The sequence below is a fragment of the Bidens hawaiensis genome, unplaced genomic scaffold (genome assembly GCF_021521415.1).
Source record: "Bidens hawaiensis isolate Kalapana, Puna unplaced genomic scaffold, B.hawaiensis_p1.1 tig00000369_1, whole genome shotgun sequence".
Taxonomy (NCBI): domain Eukaryota; kingdom Viridiplantae; phylum Streptophyta; class Magnoliopsida; order Asterales; family Asteraceae; genus Bidens; species Bidens hawaiensis.
This window is the reverse complement of record NW_027491028.1, coordinates 929,074-947,639: the sequence shown is the minus strand read 5'-3', so window position 1 is coordinate 947,639 and position 18,566 is coordinate 929,074. Positions and strand designations below refer to the sequence as shown.

At 36.0% G+C, this 18,566-nt stretch overlaps 1 protein-coding gene across 2 annotated transcripts; it reads right to left on the bottom strand.

The window, feature by feature from the left end:
* Positions 1 to 6,346: 6,346 nt before the first annotated feature.
* LOC143624173 (ubiquitin-conjugating enzyme E2 28-like) lies at positions 6,347 to 11,595 on the bottom strand. 2 transcript variants are annotated; one of them, XM_077094905.1, is made up of 5 exons: positions 11,563 to 11,595; positions 11,398 to 11,493; positions 6,973 to 7,100; positions 6,775 to 6,879; positions 6,347 to 6,680 (listed from the first exon to the last, which is right to left on the bottom strand). In XM_077094905.1, the coding sequence occupies exons 3-5, from the start codon at positions 7,081 to 7,083 to the stop codon at positions 6,537 to 6,539; spliced, it is 360 nt and encodes a 119-aa protein (XP_076951020.1). In that variant the 5' UTR covers positions 7,084 to 7,100; positions 11,398 to 11,493; positions 11,563 to 11,595; the 3' UTR covers positions 6,347 to 6,536. The 2 variants fall into 2 exon arrangements, with proteins under 2 accessions (XP_076951020.1, XP_076951014.1); XM_077094899.1 differs by having other exon boundaries at positions 11,398 to 11,473; positions 11,563 to 11,589.
* Positions 11,596 to 18,566: the final 6,971 nt, after the last annotated feature.

Genomic DNA, 18,566 nt, shown 5'->3' with positions numbered 1-18,566 from the left:
AAGTCTCTTAACGGTTAACACCCGATTCAGAACATAGCAGGCTGTAGCAACTGCTTCAGCCCAGAACATCACAGGAAGCTTTGAGTCTGCCAGCATAGTTCTGGCTCCTTCAATCAACGTTCGGTTCTTCCTTTCAGCTACTCCGTTCTGTTGTGGAGTATACGGAGCGCTGTATTGATGCTCAATACCCTTCTGAAGACAAAAGATTTCCATCTCAAAGTTCTTGAACTCTGTCCCATTGTCGCTTCTGATGAATTTAACTGATTTACTCATGACGTTCTCGACTTTTGTAATCAGATTCTTCACCATCTGAGTCGTCTCGTCTTTCGTTTTCAGAAAATATACCCACGAGTATCGCGAGTAATCATCAGTTATCACCAAGCAGTAAGAAGTACCACCTAGACTTTGTACATTCACCGGACCGAAGAGATCCATATGAAGTAGTTCTAGAGTACCAGCAATTGAGTTGATTGTCTTGGTGAGATGGCTTTTCTTGTGTTGTTTTCCCTTCTTGCACGCTATGCATTTATCTTCAAAGTTAAAACTCTTTAAGGGAACGCCCATCACAAGCCCATTTTTGACAATGAAGTTCATCTTACGAAGATGAATATGTCCCATTCTCCTGTGCCATAATTCTGATTCTGATTCGCTTGCCTTCGTCATTAAACAGGATTCTCCGGTGGCCATTTCAGTAGACCTCATATCCATCACATATGTATTCGTTTCACGTGGAGCTTTCATTACTATCCATTCTTCTGGTATATGAAAACCAGGCTTCAATACAATCGCTTCATTCTTAGTGAAATGGACAGTGTATTCTTTATCACAGATCTGCGACACACTCAGCAGATTGTGCTTTAATTCCTCCACAAAATTTACGTTTTCAAGTGTCATTCTCCCATTCGACACAGTTCCTCCACCGGTAATCCTTCCTCCGCTTTCACCAGCAAAACTAACTCTAGCTCCCTGAACAGGTTTTAAGTCTTGCAACAAGTGTTTGTTGCCTGTCATGTGCCTGGAACAGCCGCTATCAACAATCCAAAGATTGTTTGCAGCCCTGTTCAACTGTTCCTGCACAATAAAACAAAGAGTTAGAATCTTGGGACCCAAGACCAATTGGTCTTGGATCGATACGTCCCGTACCCTGGCTTTCTTAAGTTAGCATCAGGATAATTTCTGTAAGTCCTGTTAGGGAATCTCCCTGCAGATTGTGTGTAATGCCTTCCAAACCTTTGAGAATTGAAGGTGCTATATCTTGAGGTTTGGTTGTAAAACTGAGGTTGGTTTTTATGAAAACTTGAATTCGTTACATTTTGGCATTTTTTAAAGTTTTCATTTTTAGCAGTAACAAAATGACGCTTATACTCAGTTTTATTTGGCTTCATACCTCTTAATCTCGGCTCCAGAGGGCAATCTGCAACTAAATGCCCTAACTTATTACATCTAAAGCAACACCGACTCTCCAATTTCTTGTCAAATGTTGGTTTGGATGTAGAGGTAGTGTTACCAGCCGTTCGTCTCACATAAGGTGGGACGTACGGATTGAGTGGAGAACTCTTTTTAGAAACTTTATTTGTATCTCCATCGGTGGGTAACCCTACCTTCTCTTTTGTCTGATCAGATTCGGACAACTTATCCGAATCCGATGAGACTGGACTCAAAACAGAAATATTCACATTAGAAACTTTCGAACTTGTTTCTCCACAGCTAACACTTGGTTTTACACTTGTAATCTTGATTGGAGTTGTCTGAGGAACTTCGAAATCGACAGATTTCTGAACACTCGGAGTATAAGTATAGTTGTGGTTAAAGGGTGGTGGAACTTCATTATATCCGATTCCTCCCCTCTTTGCAGAGGTACCTGGATCACTCACGAGGTGATCAAGGATGGCCGAGGAATTTCTGAACTGCTCAAGTTTGCGGTTCAGTTCCACCACCTTTACCTGGTGGTCAGCAATCTGTTTATCTCGATCAGCAATCACTTTAGTTTTTTCCTCCAAAACTTCATAACTAAGATCAATTATTTCAATTTTCTCAGCAAGTTTAATTTTTAAGCTTTGAACGTCTTTTTCACATGCTTTTATTTTAATTTTATAACTCGTTTCTCTTGCTTTCGTAAAATGGTGATCTTCTTTAATAGTTTTAAAGTCAGCATCTAAATGGACATACTGATCAGTTATTGTTTTAAGTTGCTCAGACAAATTCTCACAACTAGTACAAATAGTTTTAGGACTTACCTCGGAGCGATTATCTTTGTCATTTGCCATGAAAGCGGTTTCTTCTTCATTTGCTTTCTCAATTTCTTCAACCTTCTTACATTCTTCAGCTTCAGACTCAGCCATGTTTGCTTGCTCACCAGAACCACTTGAGCGTTGATTCCAGTTGTACTCTCCTGCCTCTCTGGTCAACATGGCATTTATCTCTCTGTTAACTCCTGAGTGTTGTGTAGGTCGACCTTGTCCTCGTTCAACCCTCTCATTTCTGCATTCCTTGGCAAAGTGCCCGTACTGTTGACAATTATAGCACCTTACTTTGGACTTGTCGAACCCGAGCCGACCACCAACAAACTTTCTCCCCGTCTTATTCATGAAACGCTTGACTCTCCTCACTATCATGGCCATTTGCCATTGCAAATCCATCTCCTCCAGATCATCAGCATCGATCTGGTCATAATCCTCATCTAGAACAGCAGGGTCCACAATCTTCCCCTGGATGTAGTTTTCATAGGAAGCAATAAATGATGCATAGACTGCAAACTGCTCTTCAGCAGATTTTACACTCATAGGCATCTTGGAATAACTATTGCTAGATGCATTTGCAGAAAAACTACTTGTGGATGCTTGAGGCTTTGAAGTACTAGATCCTCCAGCAACGAAACATACATCACCATTCGTGTTTACAGAAACTTTTCCTTCATGAGACGAGTCAGAGCCTGACTCCCCTTTCGAGTAAAAAGCAGCAGATTCAGGCCTTGAACTTGAGCCTGAGTTAACCTTAGCACCATACATACCAGGGTCTTGTATCTGATCTGTTGGTGTTTCCTTTCGAACCATATTAAGCTCATAAGTTCTGAGCTTGTTTACTGCCGTTTCAAGATCACAATTTGGAAAGTCTCTGTCTTCCCTCATAAGGACGGTGTACATTTCCCACTTCGGTGGGAGAGCATCGAGAAGCTTTTCAACGATCTCTTCTTCTCGGTAAGCAATTGAATAATTGCTGAGCTCTGTCATTAGATGATAGTATCTGGTGATAATATCATCCAGTGATTCGTTCTTCAAAAATTTGAAGACGGAGAACTGGGTTTTTAAGAGTTTGATCTTTGATGCACGTATACCCACATTCCCCTCGAATCTATTTTCAAGAGCATCCCAAAGCTCTCTCGCAGAAGTGTACTTTCGGAACGTATGGAGAACCTCTTGAGGAAGTGCCATTGTTATCGCAGCATGGGCCTTGCTTTCGGCCTCGTACATTTTCTTCTCTTCGTCCTCCATTTTGCTGTACTTCTTAACCACATCGCGACCTTCGTATTGCGCAGTTGGAGGGATATATCCATCCTGGATGCACACCCACATTTTGGCATCCTGGTATTTGATGTATTGGATGAATCTGTCCTTCCATGCCACGAAGTCAGTTCCCTTCATCAGCCTCGGGGCCTTAGTGGCAGACCCCGCTTCTACTTCCATCTTGACCAAGTCGGAGATATTGATCGACGACATCCTTGCAAAAACCTGAAAAACCTGGAAAACAAAAAAAATATTAAAACAGCTCAGTTGGCGAAGTTAAGAATAACTTCGCTTGAAGGTTAACTTCGCTGAAAGAGAACTTCGCTGAGATCTTAAATTCGCTTGATTTGGGCGAAGTTAAGAATAACTTCGCTTAGCTCTGGCGAACTTATGAGTTGAGCGAACTTGGGTTTGAAGCGAAGTTGCGGATAACTTCGCTAAGGCGAACTTATGAAGTGAGCGAAGTTGTAGTTAACTTCGCTAATCCTTATATCTTCGCCAAAAACCCTAATTCCAGCGACGGCAACTTCGCCTGAAGAATGGTAACTTCGCCCGATGAACGGTAACTTCGCCCGATGAACAGGGAAGTTTGTTCAGATCTGTTTTCGTCAATCCAGCAGCTCCCGATCAATGCAAAGGCTTGAAAATGACTGTCAAGCACTAGCAAAACTCAATCCCAACAAAAACACGTCCCGCGAATAGGTCAAACGAGACGTTTTCTACACCCGCGTGAAATCCCGAACCTCACAATCGAGCCGATTGGCTCTGATACCAATTGTAGGTTCCTGGACGGATCGTACACGGGATGTCTCTAACAACGCAGGTGCGGAATCCCTGCGTAGGTAGATACGAGTGTAGAGAATATAGAGATCGAACACACAAGCAATAAACCAACCACGTTATATTGATAACAAACACGTGACCCGAGGTCACCGTTACAGACTATGACACGTAACTCGGTTACTGAAAACTGAAACGAAAACCCTAAACGAACAACTTTAAACTGTTTCGTCTGAAACAGTATATAAACACGACAACTTCGCCACAGGCGAAGTTGTCAATAACTTCGCTGATTCAACAAGTTCGCCATAGCGAACTTGTTGACAACTTCGCGCATTACAAAACAAACATAAACAAAACATAATTACATTACAGACTCGATTACAAATGCTAGACTATGAACTACTGACATACATGTACCAACACATAGGTGTAAAACAAAACATATTATATGTATAAAAACTAAATTTCAAAATTTTAATCGTAAATATAAATATAAAAAATGATAAAGTTACACTCAAATAACATCAACATACAAAAAGTTTTATAAAAAACTTTAGTTTTCAAAGGTTCCTTTAAGTTCTTAAGTTATTTAAACGTTCTGTAATGATACTCATCATATATATATATATATATATATATTATCTTTTTTCAATTGGTCTTCTTTCTTTCTTTCTTTCTTTATTGGTCCGCTACAATTATTGGTTAAAAAGTTCATTTATTTTATACTAACATGTAAACGGCTGTAAACGCCTGTGCGTCGCGACGGAAGCGTTGATACATGATAACATGTGTGACGCGATTAGTCGTTGACAAGACATAAAGTTACTAAAGTTTGTTTGCGCCTAATAACATATGTTTTGGTCGCACACTTCCTGAGCGGGGTAATCTGGTATTGAATAAAATTTATATCGAGGCGTATGTAGAAACATCGATGTTTGTATTCAAAATTTAGAGTAACATTACGATGTGAAAAAAAAAAGTTTTAAAATGCATTACATTTAACCATGATCGCTTTAGAACAAAACTTTTACCGACACGTAAATATAAATGGTCACGTCGTAATAGTGTATTCAAATTTAAGAAACATACTATTTTCAAAAATAAAATGTCTAATATTAATTATTGTAATAAATATAAAATATGCCAAAATATTGAATAACTCTTGCAACGAATAGAATATAACATAAAATAATATTAAAATCAAACTACAAAATGAATTAAATTTACCTCAAAATGCTTTGCACACTTGTGAAAAAATAATTAATTTATTTATGATCATTAAATTTAGTGAGATCACCGTTCGAAAAATCATATGATTTTTAAATTATATAAAAATATATATATACCATAACATGCTTGATAAATATACATAGTTATTGAGTGACATAAATTTATAATTTATGATGTTGAGGGTTCGAGTCTCATGATGGACAGTATGATAAGTACGAGAGTAAGATTAAATAGACATGAGATGATTATCTAGAGCTTACGGCCCTAGACTCATAACAGAGAAAAACATTTGGGAATTCTAAGATCAAGGACATCTAATCTCACATATTATACTATTACTCTATAGTCTATACTCGTATTGTCCTCCTCTACCCTTCCGTTCTATATCGGCGCATAAAGGTATAAACGTCTTCCATTGTCTCCATGAAAACTTGCACTAGTGAAAAAGAAAACTGTGCTATTTTTAAACATTGCTAACGGTCGATAAATAAAAATAACATAAAAAGAAACTTCGCTTTGTTCATAATGCAAAACCTTCAACCTAAAATAATTTATATTAATTTGTAAGCAACTAGCACTGAGTGAAAACTTCGTTCGAATCTAAAACTTGTGTTAGGACCTAAGTAGCACTTATGTTAGAACTTACGCGCTTACAAATGTGACATCCGCATGAAGGTTTCAACCTAAAATGTTAACACAAACATAATGAACATTATCCCAATAAAATCATATAAATACAAGGCAGCACATCATACAATATTTGGCTATTTAGCAATTGTAAAGAAGCAAAGAATAACTAAGTGTAAAAAAAAGTGCATATGAACATAAAATGTTCTTTGAAAGAAAATATTCCCCATAACAAATCAACCATAGGAGGGAAACTTGTTACCTTCCCCTTTAAAGTCTATCATACATCATCCACATAATTAGAAAATTTCCATTCATACATTTATATAAAACAACCAGAAACCATAAGACAAGAAAGGAGCCTGCCTTTTCCTTTCTTAGTTCAGACTACAACTAACCCATGGCATACTTCTGGGTCCAGCTTCTAGCCGTTGTCTCGTACTTGCTCCTATCAATCTTGTACATGTGAGCAATCTCGGGCACCAGAGGATCATCAGGGTTCGGGTCTGTTAACAGAGAGCATATCGACAGCAAAACCTACAAAACATTTCCAATAAATGGTCATTGCAGATTATAAGATGGCTCTAAAACCTTTATTGCAGATTATAAGATGGCTCTAAAAAATGCTAACCTTGGAGATAGTAAGAGCTGGGCTCCACTGTTCCTTCAAAATATCAAGACAAATGCTGTCATTGCTGTTAATATTCGGGTGGAAAACCTTTGTCCTGAAAGCCACCTAAGGGCGGGCCAAAATGTACATTTAACAACAAATAATTTGAGCATATAGAAACAAAGATATTATCAAAAACAAACTGCAGTTAATGATCACCTTAGGTGGCTTAAATGGATAGTCGGGAGGAAAATGGATAGTAACCAGAAACACTCCACCCGAGTAAGGACTGTCTGGTGGACCCATAATGGTTGCTTGCCAATGAAACATGTCTTCTGCCACTGGGCCTGAAAAATGTATTACAAAATTTTAGGTAAATGCAGAGAACCTGATAAAAACAGGAAAATCAAAAGCTTAAAATTAAGATAGCACCCTGATTCGAGATAGGCTAATCTCCGATTACAAGGTTAAAACCCTAAGTTGATAAATAAACATTCAACCCCGATTACAAAGAAAAATGAAACTAGCGGTGGCAATGAGAGTGGGTTGGGTTGGATTTGGGTGATGGGTCAGGATGGATATGGGATCACGATGGATTTTTAAAATAGAGGGTTAGGATGGATTATGGGTATGGGTCAAGATGGGTAAAACTAACCTATCTTGACCCAAGTGAAGGTTGACATACAAAGGATTTTAAAAACCCCTCAAAAAAATATTCAAAAAAACAATTAAAAAAGGAATAACTCAAAATATAAATAAAAAACGCTAAATGTAAAATAACTAAAATGTTTCCTCCATCATCCTCGTTCATTTAAAAAACCCTTTTGTACCGGTTCAGGTTCGAGTTTTTCGGGGATTTTTTTCGGTTCGGTTTTGTTTTTTTTTTTCATTTCGGTCGGTTTCGGTATCTGCTCGGTTTCAATGATTTCGGTTTCGATTTCTCGGTTTTCGGTTTCAGTGTTGTTTTGTTTTAGTCGGTTTTTTCGGTTTCATTTCGTTTTTTTTGTTTCGTTTCGATTCATTTGTTTTATTTTGGTCAGTTTCAGTTTTTTTGTTTCGTTTTGGTAAGCTTTTTGATTGCATTTCGCTTTTTTTTTTTGTTTCGTTTTGGTCAGTTTTCGGTTTCATATCGGTTTTTTTGTATCGTTTTGGTCGTTTTTCTATTTCGATTCAGTTTCGTTTCGGTTTTTTTGTTTTGTTTGGTCGGTTCGGTGTTTTTGATTCGTTTTGGTCCGGTTTTTAAATTGCATTTAGTTTTTTTATGTTTCCTTTTGGTCAGTTTTTCAGTTTCAATTCGGTTTCTTTGTTTTGTTTCGGTCTTTTTCTATTTCGATTCATTTTCATTTCGGTTTTTTTGTTTCGCTTTGGTCGGTTCAGCGTTTTTGTTTTGTTTAGCTTTTCAGTTGCATTTCGCTTTTTTTTTGTTTCGTTTTGGTCGTTTTTCTATTTCGGTTCAGTTTCGTTTTGGTTTTTTTGTTTTGTCTCGGTCGATTCGGTGTTTTTGTTTTGTATTGATTTCAGCTTTTCAGTCGCATTTCGCTTTTTTATTTTTGTTTCGTTTTGGTCACCTTTTCGGTTTCATATCGGTTATTTTGTTTCGTTTTGGCCGTTTTTCAGTTGCATTTCGTTTTTTTTTGTTTCGTTTTAATCAACTTTTCGGTATCATATCGGTTTTTTTGTTTCGTTTTGGTCGTTTTTCTATTTCGATTCAGTTTTGTTTCGGCTTGGTCTATTCGGTGTTTTTGTTTAGTTTTGGTTATCTTTTCGGTTGCATTTCGCTTTTTTTGTTTTGTTTTGGTCAGTTTTTCGGTTTCATTCCCGTTTTTTTGTTTCGTTTTGGTCGTTTTTCTATTTCGGTTCAGTTTCGTTTTTGTTTCGCTTTAGTCGGTTACGGTTTTTTTTCGTTTTGATCGTTTTTTGGGTTTCGGATGAGTTTTGTTTCGCACGTGATAGTTTGGGTATTTTAAATTAGATAAATTTTGGATAACTTGGATATTTTGTTTTTGACCCATTTTAACCTATTAATGAAACCCACTTGTATATTTCCACCCTTAAATGAAACCATTAATACTAATCCTCTACGGTTACTAGCTACAAAAACTGGCCCACTATTCTACCTCCTACAAATTAGCCGCAACTATAAGGACCAGGTTCGTATCAATACTTCTGGCCCGGTGAAACGACTTGTCCTCAAGTCAAAAATAAAAGAATTGATTTGCCAACAAGCCGTAATTTTTACAAGTTGCTACTTTGAACAGATGGTTGCACCGAGCAATAAGCCATTCCATTGTAGCATGACCTGCTTCATTGACTCATCTATGAACTAAAACGGATTGTGGTAGAAGGTCGATTTCCTCGTAATTAATAACCCAAAGAGTCATAGGTGTGGTGGGTACATGTCAAATCAATAGAAAACGAATTCGTGAACTCCCGGGCAGGAACCACCATAAAAGCTCCATAACCGCTAGCTTATTCCTTCCCTTCTGATTAAGGACTTGCAAGGGGGTCAATAGACCTGCCACTTCCGGTGTTGAAATCAATGGTTTGACCATCAACCCGCCTTTTCTCGAGACAGAATTCTGGCGCAGCCCCAAAAGCATTCGGTCCAATAGAATTTGAAATTCATCTGTTCGTCTTTCCTGCTTATCCTCCTTTGAGCCGTTACATTGATCCAATTCCTCTAACTTCGATTGAACACCCAACACATGTTCAGACAGGTCTTTGTCAACTCATCACCAGGGCTGTCGCTGGGGTCTTCCTCTATGACCAGATCTGTCACTGGACCAAAAGGATCGCCCTCAGGTTCTTTGCCGTCCCCTAAATCATCAAAACTTGGGTGAGACTCGTAATTGCCACTTAGATCGTTGCACCAGAAGGTTGTTTCATACATCAATATCTTGACCGCTGCAACCTCATCCTTCAAGGATAGCAAAGAGTCCAATCAAGCAGCAATGGCTGCCAATTGGGCAGCAACAGAAATGGGGTTAGAACTGCTGCCCTCAATTGGATTACTCCGGGTAGTGACTAGTGATCTCGTCCTCGATTATGGAAAATTGATTAGCCACCATCAGATGGGTCGGCGTGATTATTTCGGGTGGACTGAACCACCTTTCTCTCGAATTTCCGGGCAAAGGTAGCAATGATAGAAACCGGAAACTCAAAAGCTTGAAATTAAGATAACAGCCTGATTCGAGATAGGCAAATCTCAGATTACAAGGTTAAAAATTCTTATGTGATAAATACACACTCGACCCCGATAACAAAGAAAAGTGAAACTATTAATACTAATACTCTACTGTTACCAGAACTGACCCAATATTCTACCTTTTACAAATTAGCCTCAACTAAAAGGACCAGGTTCGTATCAGAAGCGCCCGCGCTTTTCAGTTTGCAACAAAGATCCACAAATGTAAAAGAAAATATTTCATATGCAGGTTAATATGCGTCTTACAATAGCTTGTCAAACGAAACTCATGTTTCCCACTAGTAGGGATGGCAAAGATACGGGATTGAATCCCGGTGCTCCGTGCCCGGTCTAATACCCGTCGGGTATTCAGCATACAAGCATGTATCGGGTGTGCCTGTTAACTTGTTAAAAAATAACCATCGGGATTTCCAAATACATTTTGTCCAACCATTCTAATTTTTATACAAATGTGTGTTCTTAACTACAATAAATTAAAATATGAAAAATTACATGCCTATCATCACTATAAAAAGTTGGAAATATCTAAAATATGCAGATTTACTATAATACAAATCCAAAAAAAAGAAGTCATTGCTTCATATCATAAAACAATTATATATAGATAATATCATAAAATATAAATTCCAAAAGAAAACTTCATTTTAACATGATAAAATTATTAAAAAAAACCTTACTGGACTAAGGTTAAAAGAAAATAAAAAATAAAAGTAAAAACTTCTGGGTATATGGTTTGTGTTTAGGGTTTACCCAAACCAGATACCCCAAAAAAAGTAAATTTATGTTTCGTTAACCCTAGTCTAGTAAGGGTTCATTATAATAGTCTATGTGTGCAATAAATTTTCTTTTTAGAAAATGTATTTGATAATATTTTTACGATGTCTTTTTTGAATTATTTCACAATGAGCCTTACATATTACAAAATTTTATAGTGAAGTTGATATGCATGTAATTTATCATACTTGAAAACATAAAATGATATAAAAAAAGAGCGACAAGACAGAAATGTATTTGAAAAGCCATATATGGTCATTCTTTAACAAACGAGTATACCTGATACCCGATAAGTATTTCTCGATGGGTATTAGGCCGGGTATAGGACTAGAATTACCAATACCCAGCCCTAAGTGAAGGGCATCCGGAATAAAAAGGAATCCAAACTTGTAACAAATATGAGTCATAATTACATGAGGTTTTAGTCTAATAACATGTAGACGATTCGTATAGTTGTAAACCCTAATCATGGGTCAAAGATATCAACAAACTCACTAGTCAAAATCCTTCCTTGACAAACAAACTAATTATATCAAACAAGTATACAATCACAGCATAAGATTGATGATATAATACCTGCACGATTCATATAGCTATAACCCTAGAATAAACATAAGAGATGAAACCCAAATCAGGAGGTAATAGATAGATAGATAGATATATACCAGCACTGCAGGAGGTAGGAGGATGCTTCTGAAGATCCTTGAGATCCGCTTCGAAGCCATCCTTAGGAATGAATTCCTAAAAAGCAAAAACCCTAACTAACTTATAAAAGTAAGAAATTGAGCAGATAATAATAATAATAAAGATGGGATGGATGGATGGATGACCTTGAAGATGATCCTCAAGACCTCCTTTAGCAATTGAAGGAGTTGTAATCTTTCTACGGGGTTACAGAATCCAGCTTATAAACAGATATTTTCTCTCAATATTTAACAAATAAACCTAAAATGTATGACACCTCATCTTTCTTTCTTGTTGAATTTTCGTATAATATTATTGCAAAGATAAACCTAAAATATTTGGTTTGCTCAGTTAAAAAAAATAACATGACGCGTGACTAGTGACGGATCTAAAAATAATTTTCAGGGGTAACCTGATTTTTTTTTGAACATATTGCAAGTAGAGGTGACAAATGGGTTGGGTTGGGTCGAACGAGTCATGGGTTGAAATGAGTCATGAGTCAAAACGAGTATGAGTCAAAACGAGTTTGGGTCAAAACGAGTCAATTAAAAAAAGGGTTGTTTTGGTTTGGGTCAAAATAGGTTAGGGTCAAACCGGGTTTTTTTTTTCTTTTTTTTGTGAACGAGAATAACGGCGGAAACATTTTAGTTTTTTTAGATTTTTCGTTTTTTACTTATATTTTAAGTTTTGATTTTTTTAATTATTTTTTTGAATTTTTTTGAGGGGTTTTCTATTAAGATAAAAAACCCTCAAAAAAATATTCAAAAATAATAATAAAAAAATTATAACTCAAAATATAAATCATAAACAAAAAAAGTAAAAACATTAAAATGTTTCATACGTTGTCCTCGTTCCTTAAAAAAAACCATCTAGAATCGAACCGAAACCGAAGAATCGAAGAAAATGAAACAAAGAAACAAAAAGCCAAAACCGGACCACATCAATTGAAATCGAAAAAAGAATCAAAACGAAACTAAAAGAATTCAAACCGAACAAAAACAAAACTGAAAAAACAAACAAAAACGAGTCCGGAATTGACCAGAAAGAAACAAAAGAAACCAAAACCCAACACGTCACGGGTGAAAACTCGTGTTGACTTGAAACCTGAACCGAACCCGTTCCAGTTATACCCATCAGCATTCAACCCACCTCCCATCATCTGTACTCACCGAAAAATCTTCATCTCTGTACTCCATTCGATTATCACCTAACCTACCTTCCATTCGTTCTTCTCCGCGCCATTTAAGTTCTCTAGGTATTCGTTAGTTTTAGTTCCAACACTTGGCTTTTTATTTTACATCTTCGATTATGGTTGTAATAATCAGCTATGAAAGAATTAATATGGTTTTGAGCTTGATTCGTTCCCCTACTTGTAGATAGTTTAATTTTAGCGGACATAAATGCACAATATACATGAACTAATTTAGGTAATTGCTTCTGTTTTTGTAGTTGTTGTATCGATTAATTACTGAATTGCAGTTTGGTTTATTATAACTTGGGGACTAAATCATAACTTTTGGAAAACCACAAATCAGTTTTGCAACTGAGTAATCTTGTATACATAGTTGTCAAACAATAAAATAATGTTTTTGACAAAAAATATTTCAAAATAAAAAAGAATCAATATAGAATTATATGCTATTTAAATTATATAAAACTTCGATTGTGATGAAATAAAAAAAAGAATCAAGATAGAATTATATGCTATTTAATTTGAAGCCTCAAATCCAAAATTTAGTAGTTAAACTTAAAAAGCCTACGCATATTTTTCTAACTATCGAACACAAAAATCAAGATAATATTAATATTATTTACTGTAATACCTGCAGGCATAAACCGGGATGGCCTGAAAAGTTGTGAAAGTCCTTTGATCAAGATTTTCCAAGCATCAAGAACTTCATAAGCAACAAAAATGAGTTCAAGAACAAGTGGCCCGTTTTTTGGAGGTTCGAGTAGCCCGTTTATCTTGGGAACTTGACAGTTTCTCTACTAGCTTCATTTGTTTACCTGGAAAGAGGTAAAGAGAATCTTGATTGTTTATCTTTGTTTTGTTAACGGGCCAAATAGCTACTGTTAACGAGTCAATTTCGTGGCTGGAAAACGGGTATACAAGTCAGTTACGGGTTCAAATTTTCGCGTTTTTGACCGAGGTTAATTTTGGAACTTTAGTAGCTAACAAAGGTGCAGTACCTGCTGATTTGGTTCGTTTTTGCTGCTGATTTCAGGAAAGTTTCACGGGCATTACAGGTCTGTTCTACCGCGACTTCAGCCCACTGTGTCGATTCGAATTTGGTTCAGTTTATTGTTTCCACGGGATCATAAAACTGCATCGGATTATGGGTTATTTGGATTTTCAATACCAAAGTTATTTAAGGTTTTCATGTGAGTTATTTTGGCACTTTTGATAGCGGGTCAAGGGTGTCTTGTGTTTACCCGTTGCCTACGGATCAGGTTTCAAGTCACTTGACTGCAGTATTGTTTAACTGGGCTCAAGGGTAGTTTGGTCATAACTAAAGCTCTTTTACGAATCAATTGAAGCTCAAGAAAGTAATTGTTCTCAATGCTCTCAAGGCTTTGTTTTTATGTTTTCAAATAAATCAAAGTGTATTCTTAAGACATAAGAATTACATGTCAGGTTCACTGTTTTTTACATGTTTACTACGTTAAGCTGCATGTGATGTCTTAAAATTATATGTTGTTAATGGTGCACCAAGCAACTTTTGGTTTCTGAAAATTGGTAAACGTTTTAGAAGACAAAAAATATTGTTTAGTGTAATTTTACTTAAAAGGGTATAAGAGTAAAATTGGAATTTTATTTTCCTTTCCCTCCGACTAGGGAACACACAAGATGATCATTTTCTTTTCCTTTCCTTTTAATTTAATTAAAGTCTGGAACACGAATTAATTTCACATCTTTTTCTTTCTTTTCTCTCTTAATTTCTTTTCTTTTATTTTCTCTCTCTAAGTAAACTCAGGAACAGAGCGTCACTGTCTAAAAAGGCCCAATGCGTATTAAAAACACTTTCTTCTCAAGTGAATTGGGCTATGGTTTATATTAATAAGGCCCAATTATTAAAGACTAATATTACGAGGTGTTTGGGATTCCTTATTTTAGTTTCTTTTACCTTATAACTAATGGGTTATAAAATATAAAGTGTTTAGGAAAGTTAGGTTTTGTGATTGTTTAAGGTATAAGTTACAACTTTGTAACTTATACCTTATGCCTTAAATAATTTATAAGGAGGTAAAATAAGGAATTCCAAGCACCCCTTTAATATTAGGTCACGTGTCATCTTCTTAGCATAGACGGTTCCTGATATTAGCAAAGCCCCTTGTGACAACAGATAAAAAAATTTCCAGCTATTTCAGTTTCACTTCTTTTCATCCCAATATTCTTTAGGGGTAACCTGATATTTGCTCAGAGGTATTGTGACATTCGTCAATTTTGGACTAACTTGTTTGTACGATTGAACTGTAAACTGACCCGATCTGTAACCCGGACCTTTCGATAATATAAAATAATGGGTTTTGATGTTACATAACCATCTCACACTTGTCGAATTTCGAAAACACCTTTTACGGCTTTCAAAACGCTTAAAACGCATCGAAAACGAACTTCGGGGGCCTAAATCGTCAATTATCAAAAGCTGGAAACCCCCCCCCCATAGGGGCGTCGCGCCGCACCACCCCTCTCCCCATGTAGGCTGCGCAGCGCCTAGCCTCATCTGCAGACTAGCTCATTTTTGTTTGTTGTTTTGTGCATTGTTTGATCATTTTAGCCAATCACTTGCATGTTACCTCTTATGTGTATACCATACTTTTCTCATTATAAAAACAAGCCTCATGCATCCATTTTGGTTGCTCTTTCTTCTCCAAACTCTCTCAACTAAGATCCAAGTATCCATTCCTCAAGTTCTTATAGTTTGACTCTTCAAGATCAAACTAATATTAATCCTTATTTCTAACTAATTCTTGTTAATCAAAGTTTGATGTTGCAACATATATATAATATTCACCCCTTGTTTCCTTCGACTTTCACCTTCTTCCGCCATGGTCGGTTGAGGTGATACGCTACAAGGCAAGGCTACATGGAGGACTCATTATAGTCCTTGATTATATTATATTTCATTTAATGCTTACTGGTCTTGTTTAAAGTATAAGTAGTTTAGTTTATAATTCATGTTAAATGAGTTTCATGGTATTGGGTATGTGGCCACTAGCCTCGGTTTCATCCCAAGTTGAGAATCGAACCGAAACTGAACTCTTGTTTACAAGTTTTGTTTAAATAGTTAAATAAACATTATATATGTAAGATTTGAATATTATAACTTCTAAAACCGTTTTTATAGTTCTATGGTATTTGGGTATGTGGTAACCATCCTCAGTCTTATTCCGAGTCAATGACCGAACCAAAACCGAATTTATAAAGATGTTCACTCGCTTATACACACAAGTGTGTTTTGGGCCACTGAAACTCATCTTTTCTTCAAGAATATATTTTTAAACTAATTTTAAATTATTTTCTCAACATACTTGGCATGTCGGAATCCAACTTGATCTTATAACAAGTTTGGACCGGTAAAACCAAATACTCGCTTAACGGACGTTAAGGTTCTTCACAATAGAACTATATACTTGGTTAAGTCTTTTTTATTTTTATTGAGTTATCTCATAAAATTTATCACTTTGGAAGTTGACTTTGAGTTTGGTTAATTATCAAGACTCGAATCGACAAATCCGAATACTCATTTAAAACCTCGTTTTGGTATTTATGTAACAAAGGGTCTTGCAATAGTGCATTATAACCCACATAATTACTTAACATAGGTTGAGTAATATTAATGAAAAGAATACCAAGACCCAGTTTTGGGTAAACTTATTTTTCAAGAAACATTTCTTTAATTTCTCATATATTTACATTTTAAACCCTAAACTTTATATATTTACGTTACTTGTGATATATATTACTTTAAACCCTTTCAAGACTACATACTAACTCAAGACCCGTTTAATCTAGGTCTTGCTCGTTAAACCGATCTCTGATTATTCACGAATCAATCTTTCAAGTTACTTAGTTGATGTGAGTACTTTTTTCATCCCCTGTTTTCCATCTTACGTTTTAGAGGTGGCATTGCATACTTATTCAAATTCAAATGATTTGTACTTGTGTCTCAAACCACAAACTCTTTAGTATATGTTACTTAAATAAATGCTCGATTTGGTGTTATATGTTTTACATGATTACATGCTATATGTTTATTGCTTTAGGCGGGTTGGCCTCTATGAAACTATTAAGTATGATCATACGCTCCTCTAACTACTTTAGCTTAATTGCTAGTAGCATAGGGCAACTATTATCCGAGTATATTTGGTTGTTACCATATAGAAAGGTGTCTCCAACTATTTACTATTTGCATATCTAAATTGTTGCTATTATTTGTTGTTCCATATACGAGTTGTGGATTTCATCTATTATTGTTCAAACCATGAAAATTGCTCACTAACATTTGTGTTGACAAGTTTATTTTACGCAATGTTACATATTTATTACTTGGTTGATTTGAAGACTTGAAGAACTATTATCTTGTGACCGCTTAGGTTATTAGACATAAATAAACAATTTATTTGTTTGACTATTTATTCGGTTATTTGTATGAACAATGTTGTGTTATTTATGATATTATGAATTTAAATAAGTTGTTTAAATATTTTCACTTACTAGTGTCGTGCAATGGGCAATCAGTCGTGCCCCGATGTTTATGTCGCTTCTGGTCGGAGTGTGACAGGTATCCTAGTACATAAAATGAAGAAGTAGAAGAAGAAATTACACTAATTTTGCTCTTCGCCGTAGAAGTTGAGGGGTAACCCGGGCACACCCTGGATATGTACTAGATCCGCCCCTGCACGTGACGTCCAATTCAGTACTTGGTATAACCGGACTCAAAGTTGAATTTAAATTTGACAAAACCAAATTCTGGTTCGGTTCGATTTGTTTCGGTTTTAGTATATGATCTTTAACAAAAAAAAAGGGATAAGTTGTACATATAGAAAAATCCATAGCTCAAATGCTCAATACATGTGATTTGGCTTCTCGATTATAAATGAAATGAGTTGTTTAAAACCATACCAGACCTAAAGCAATTTACCATGCACATCATACCAAATTGTCGGATATGTAATTTAGTTTGTTTTTAACAAATGTCAGTTATATTCGGTTTAATATGTTTAAAATTGAACACTTAGCGGTCATGTAATAAGACATTTTGATTTTATGTATTTTTATGTAATAATCACCTTTTAACACATGAAGATATGATTATGTGAAACTAACTTTTTGTTTGCCTTTATTTGCATGCAAAAACTTGTAACAGATTAGAACTCGTCTAGTGTCAATACCATTGCCATCAAAATCCATATGGGTGAATCAAGATAGCTACAAAGATGTTCAATATTAAAGAAACAAACTTAAGCCAAATAAGTATATGGAAGAATCTACCATACTGTAGTGCGGATCACTGACCCCATAGTTTTTTTTAGTTTTATATGTAACGTATATTATTAGGCCAAAGGTAGTGGGGCGCGGCTGGCCCGGCGTGGACGACATGGCTGCCGCGCACACAGTGGCGGATCTAGACTCGAAACCGAGCCGAAGCGCTCAAAAAAATTTTTCCCCCATATTTAATACAATGTTAACGAAACAAATATAAAGAACACGACAACATATAAATTTAAACTAACCGGGTTAACGAACCAACAGTGGCGGATCTAGGTTGGGTTGTAAATATCTCTTTTTCGGTTTTTGATAGCTTGAAACCGAGCCATTACATCTTCTTCATTTACTTTATTAAATGTTTCTCTTTAAACTGCACAAACTAAAGCATTGTTCAAATACTCATTACCCATTCGATTGCGCAAATCCGTCTTGATAAGCTTCATTTTAGATAAACATCTTTCAACGGTTGCATTTGCAACCGATAAAACCAATGCTAGCTTCAATATCCGATAAACCAAAGGAAAAGTTGTGTGTTTTCCGGTTTCCACCATTACACGAGCAAGATCACCCATTCCACCAAGTTTTGCAAATTTATTATCTTCCTTTAAAGTGTAATAAAAGGTCGTAAGATCACCCGGAATACACCCTCTTTCTTCG

What these genes read in the sequence shown, in the direction of transcription:
- LOC143624173 (XM_077094905.1), bottom strand. Translation starts at nt 7,083, where the DNA reads ATGTTTCATTGGCAAGCAACCATTATGGGTCCACCAGACAGTCCTTAC. An exon ending in ATCCATTTAAGCCACCTAAG is followed by an intron (nt 6,880 to 6,972) that starts GTGATCATTAAC and finishes GCCCGCCCTTAG; the next exon opens with GTGGCTTTCAGGACAAAGGT. An exon ending in CAGCTCTTACTATCTCCAAG is followed by an intron (nt 6,681 to 6,774) that starts GTTAGCATTTTT and finishes AATGTTTTGTAG; the next exon opens with GTTTTGCTGTCGATATGCTC.